This window comes from Calidris pugnax, unplaced genomic scaffold, assembly GCF_001431845.1.
Source record: "Calidris pugnax isolate Ruff unplaced genomic scaffold, ASM143184v1 scaffold11, whole genome shotgun sequence".
Lineage (NCBI taxonomy): Eukaryota > Metazoa > Chordata > Aves > Charadriiformes > Scolopacidae > Calidris > Calidris pugnax.
In genome coordinates this window covers 685,973-691,972 of record NW_015090803.1, presented here as the reverse complement: position 1 = coordinate 691,972, position 6,000 = coordinate 685,973, and the positions used below count along the sequence as shown (strand labels likewise).

General features: G+C 38.2%; 1 protein-coding gene across 1 annotated transcript in view; it reads left to right on the top strand.

Annotated features, from left to right (window-relative positions):
* The first annotated feature begins 1,328 nt into the window (after window positions 1-1,328).
* The window catches only part of ATP2C1 (ATPase, Ca++ transporting, type 2C, member 1), a 72,158-nt gene continuing 67,486 nt past the window's right edge, over window positions 1,329-6,000 (top strand). The window contains exon 1 of the mRNA XM_014937766.1: window positions 1,329-1,556. Within this exon, the coding sequence (XP_014793252.1) occupies window positions 1,452-1,556 (105 nt within the window). The 5' untranslated portion in view covers window positions 1,329-1,451. The remainder of the gene's footprint in view (window positions 1,557-6,000) is intronic.

Below are 6,000 nucleotides of genomic sequence, written 5' to 3'. Positions count from 1 at the left end.
AGGCAGCCAAACAGACATTTAGGAACACAAAACGGATTCGTTGAAGGCAGGTTTCCAAGTATGAAATGTCAGAATGGTTGCCTGTGTCAAGCCTCCAAACCTGAAGGGAAGGATTTGTGCGAGTAGTGTGGGATGAGCTAACGCTGAAAACAAACATGAAAATCTGTCTTGGATCCTTTCCTGGATCCATTGAAAGATTTTTTTCGTAGCTGTGAGACCCAGAAGGGACAAGTGGGAGAAGAGTCCTGCAAAGCAGCAATATTTCACTACAACATGGATCATTCTCCACAAACTGTGCTGACAAGGTAAAGAAATTATTTCTTCTACCTCCCACAGATGTTGATGTGCAAGAGGCCCATTACATTGCTCTGGCTGGTTAGTCTTTGACAGCTGTATTTAATAGCTTCGGGACAAATTCTGTAGTACTAGCCAAGCTCTAAATAATTTACTATAGACAGAAATATACCTTAGTAAAGACTTAAAAGATTTTGAGTTAATCTCCAGTGGCTGTGGAGGACTGAATTGCCTCACTGTAATAAGAACCCAGCTCCTCTCTGGGACTTTTCTGCTTAAAAGATCAACAACAACAAAGAGGGTAAAAAAACCGACCCAAACTTCCACAACTCAAGAATTTAGGATGATAATTGATGGAAATGTGCTTTGCTATTTTTTCCACCCACTACAGAAGCCAAGCAAACACTTATTACTTGTCTGCTGATCAAAGGTGCAAAGTAGAGAAGGGCTCACGGAAAGAGAAACTGAATGACTTGAAAGGAAATGAGTTTGCAGGTAAGATTCAAGGCAAAGGCTCCAATTGCAAACTAAGCTTTATCTGAGCTTACATTGTTATGCCCTGTAACTGGTGCCTTGCAGTTCCAGTTTAGAAAGTGGAGAATGAAAGAAAGCATTAATCTGGCTGAAATCCACATAACAGGATTGTGTGCGAAACAAAAGTGAAATCAGAGAGTGCAGTTGGTGAAATACGGCTTGAGCAGGGGAGAGAAATATGCTAGAAACAGCAGTTTTCTAACCTCCCTGCTGCAGCTGAACAAGCTTTAAGAGGTATTAGGATTTATTCTTTGTAGCAAGAGGGGTAGGAAAAATCAGGACCAAGTTACTGTTGTTGGATTTTTCTTTTGCAGCAGCAGCAGCAGAATATTCTTAGCAGAAGTAGGGCTGTTAGAGAGTGCTGTCAGGGAAATGATTTGCATTTGGTAGAACTGCCCCTCAGTTCTTCCAGCTCGCACTGCCCTTGTGGCACTTTAACACTGGTCATTTGTTGTAGGCTCTGCATTTGATGTTTTGATTTTCACCAGTTGCTCTGCAGAAAAGGATTGTGCAACAGTCGAGGACTACTGATCTTTGGGAAGAGGCAGAAAACATGCATTCAGATCTCGAGCTCCAGACAGGGAAGCCTCTTTAACTGTGCAGTAGCAGAAATTGCTTAAATTATGGATAATCTGCTGCATAAGCCTGTCTTCTATTTCATGAAGCTTCCTATCCATGCAATTTGGAAACTTATGTCGACAGTGAAAGACAAGAGGACCCAAGACAAGGTAAAAACAAATTGAAAGAAAGGAAAACCTCCTTCAATTGTAAGCCTGTGTCTGACCTGGCTATATCTTAAAGGGAGAGGATCAGAAGTTTAGCTGCACTGTTTTCTAAATGTCAGTATCTGGGAGTAATAGCTATGTGTAAGTTTTTATAAGAGCTTTGTGACTTTGAGGAAATTGGCCCTGAGAACAAATAATTTTTGACTCTGAGGAAATTACTGGACACTTAATGCAATTGGGGTCTGAGACCATGAAGCTTTAAGAGGATCATAAAGATCCATATTATGCTGCTGTCATGAGCCATTTTCAGTGTAATTCCAGTTCATCTTGAATCACTCATCTCCATCCGAGCTGGCTGGAGATAAGCTCTTAAACTTCCTTTTACTTTTGATAGTCTTGAATCCCCGGCTACACTAAGGGGGAGTATATTTGAGGAAACAAATTCCTAAATATGTATATAAAATAAACCAGACTTCCCCTCTCTTAACTCTTCTGTTAGCCATAATCATTATGCTCTGCTGTTCTCTGTGCTGTAAGTGCTTTGTTTGTAATGAGAGGTGTTAATTAGCCTGGATCAAGTGTAGGGACTGGTCAGTATTTGGGCTCTTTGTCATGTAAATCTGCATTAAATAAAAGGTTAAATTCTTGGCAGTAGGGCTTGTAACTTAGTTTCTTAAATGTTTTGGTAGGTCATGATTTCTTGACTTAAATGCAACATGAATATCCTTAGGAGAACTGACTTATCTGAAGTTGTTGCTGTTTCACAAGGAAGTGGAAATTATTTAGCACAGAGGGGGGGAGAAGGGGTGAGTCTGGAATGGGGCCATCTCTGATGAGTTACTGTTCTTTTCCATCCAATATGTGCTCAATATTAAGCTATGTGATGAGCATTCAGAAGCAGCCTATTAACAAGAGCTGAAGTTCTGCATTCCTTTGAAACAGTTAAACTTCTTTGCTCTTTGTGCACTAAATGATGTTGAACAGCATATTTCTCTAAATAAGCGGTCAGCAGGCAAAGAAAGGCACATTCCTTTGACATGATATATTTTGGAAAAAGAGTACCAGGGCTATAACTGGTGGGAGGCGGAGGGGAAATCTGCTTTTCCTGTTTTGGTACAGTAATGTTCATTATTTTCTTTCTTACTCCTAATGTTTTTACAATGGCTGACAGCTCAAGCGCTACATGCCAATGTTGGCAGGGCTGATACTCACCAAATACTCCTATTTGCTTCTTTGACTCTACAAACACTTCCAGGGGTGGGCAGTGCAGTTGAGCTCAGCAGGTTGCCCTGCGTTGCTGTTGAGAATCAGCTTTTTATTTCTGAGGATCATATTCTTTCATCTAGCAGGGTGAGTCCTTGGGACTGTTTGCTTAACGCTAGCTCAATGCCTTTTAATAAATATTATCAGTAGATTACTAACTGCTTTTCCTTTGAGTTTTTTTGTTTTGTCATTTTCTCAATATTCACCCATTACTGATCTGGACAGGTAATTAATTAAAGCCCAGGAAGGCTAATGATTCATGCTAAGAGTGCTATTGTCATGTTCTGTTGAGACAGTTTTGCATGGTGCTGCTTGGACAGTCATGAAGGCAGAAATCACACGCAGAGCCCCATGCAGGGCTAGTTGGCTAATAACTTTGAGTTGGTCAAGGTTTGTCCTGACAGCTGAACTTCAGAGGATGTATAGATCACTTATAACTTGAACACTAATTGGTGAGATTGAATGGTTCAGAGAGCAACCTGTAACTAAATGAAATCATTCCGTATGTGTAAGGATGTGAGTATCTTCAGTGCAATATTCTTCTGGCACTGCTGTTCCAAGCCGCTGGAAGAAATCCATTTAATCAAAACAAGCATTCACATGGTTATTAGCATGTTAGTCCCAAGACACAAAGCTTTATCAATATAAAATGAACTGAATGTGATGCTATTATTCATTCTCTTTACATTGCCTGATATTATGCAGTGAATGTAATGAGGCTTGTTGAAGAACTGCTGTTCACTGTGATGTTCCAGAAAAGATACGCATCCTAGGAGACTTGTTCACTGATCAAACATTTTAAATGAAACACAACATTAAAATAAGTGTAATGGTTTCAATCTGACCTCAGCTTTGCATGCTCACTTTAATGAGCTGCATTTTGCTCTGGAAACTAGAGAACTAAAAATCCTGTTTACTGGTTGCTTAGAAACTTTACAGGAAGTGATTGTCAGTAAGAACGTTATGTATCAAATATTCCAGTAAAAACCAAAGCTGTGAAATAAATGTATATTGTTCACAAAGTATAGATTCTGGAAATTACTACAGAATCTTATGAAATCCAAGAGATAAACAGATTATAAGAAGGACATGTGTACAGATAAGAACATCTAGACTTATACTAAGAAGGATAAAGTTGCTTGCTTCAGGTGTACAGTATGCTTTAGGAAGAGTGTTTCCATACTGGCAGTGTATTAAATGTTCCCTCTCTTGGATCACCTTCTGGAATCATTCCTTACTGAACATACCAGGCCCAGGAGCATGGACTTCGTAGAGTATCGGTATGATTCAATAATGGAATTATTTATGATCATTAAGATTTTCTCTCCTATTTTTAGCTCAATCTTGAATGTTTTAAAGCACAAAAATCTGAAAGCTTCTTGACAAGCTTTACAGAAATGTTACGAAAATGTGTTTTACAGCTATATATGGTAGAATTTCTTTGAGAGTGACTTTTTAGTAGCATGGTTGAGTTTAGGAGGTAATTCTGGTTAGACTGGGCTTTCATATAGATATGTATTGCTATTTATTATGGGAATATGTATTTTCTAAAGAATAATTCTTATCTAATTCTATACATTGAATTTTTCCTTAAAAATTACTATGATGAAGTTTTTAGAATGTATGAGGCATTTAATATTAATTTAGCCTGAGTAGGGAAATGAATGAAACAATGTCCTAGGTTGTGGAACTGTCATTGACAGATGAAGTAGTCTTTTCTTTTTTTTTTTTTTTTTTTTAAATAAGCTCCAAATAAAAATTATAATGAAGGAACTTAGAAGATACAGAAAGGAAGACAGCAGAGCGAAGGTGAAAATATAATGCATGTTTCTTTTGGGGGGTTGGAAGATCCAAAGCCTGTGAATTTTAGCCTTGGAAGTGACGATAAGCAATCTTGAAACAGCAGCTTAGTAGCCCTGGAAATGAGTTTTCCTCAGTGACTATGCAATGGGTTTGTGGTTTTAATGCCATGGCCCACTAATCCCAGTCAACCCCATTTCTGAGTATGTGCATCAGAAATCTTTGTTTGTTCCTGCTGATAAGGCTGTAGTAAAGCTATAAACATGCCAGTTATTTTCTTGTCAAACATAAAAGACCTATTATTTCAAGGTGTTTGAGGCCTCTCTCCTTAGATGAAATAGACAGAAAGCATGTGTGTGGCTTGTTTAATGGTGTGTATGCTGGAGGGATTTCTCCAAAATTTCTTGAGTTTTGGGAATTTTATTGAGTGATGAAGTAGTTTTTTTTTTTTTTTTTTTTTTTTTAAATAAGCTCCAAATAAAAATTATAATGAAGGAACTTAGAAGATACAGAAAGGAAGACAGCAGAGCGAAGGTGAAAATATAATGCATGTTTCTTTTGGGGGGTTGGAAGATCCAAAGCCTGTGAATTTTAGCCTTGGAAGTGACGATAAGCAATCTTGAAACAGCAGCTTAGTAGCCCTGGAAATGAGTTTTCCTCAGTGACTATGCAATGGGTTTGTGGTTTTAATGCCATGGCCCACTAATCCCAGTCAACCCCATTTCTGAGTATGTGCATCAGAAATCTTTGTTTGTTCCTGCTGATAAGGCTGTAGTAAAGCTATAAACATGCCAGTTATTTTCTTGTCAAACATAAAAGACCTATTATTTCAAGGTGTTTGAGGCCTCTCTCCTTAGATGAAATAGACAGAAAGCATGTGTGTGGCTTGTTTAATGGTGTGTATGCTGGAGGGATTTCTCCTTTCCTTGAAGTAATTTTTCAATTCATTTGGCAAAGCAAGAAATAAATTTTGCCTTTGTTGCTAGTTTGAGTGTACCTGAATTAGCATTTGAGGAAATGACTTTTCAAGAGTATTGTGAGGTTACCTCCTTCCAAAACATGGCCATAAAACTTAGAATTCCTATTGAACATGCCAGTTGGACCCAGATAAAACTTTTTCCTAAAAGAAACCACTGGAGGCCTTTTTCTTTACAATCAGCTTCCAAAGGACATCTGACCAATGTTAAACAAAATGGAGGAGCTATTATTTTGTGCTGAGAAACCACCAGCTTTCCTTTTGAATCTTAGACATTTCTTACAGCCTCTCCAGCCAGTACTTCTTTAGAATTATTTTTTGAGCTACACACCAGCCACAAGATGACTGCTAAAATAATTTCTCTAGCTAACAGTTCATGCGTAAGAGTGATACCATCAATGAGCTCCT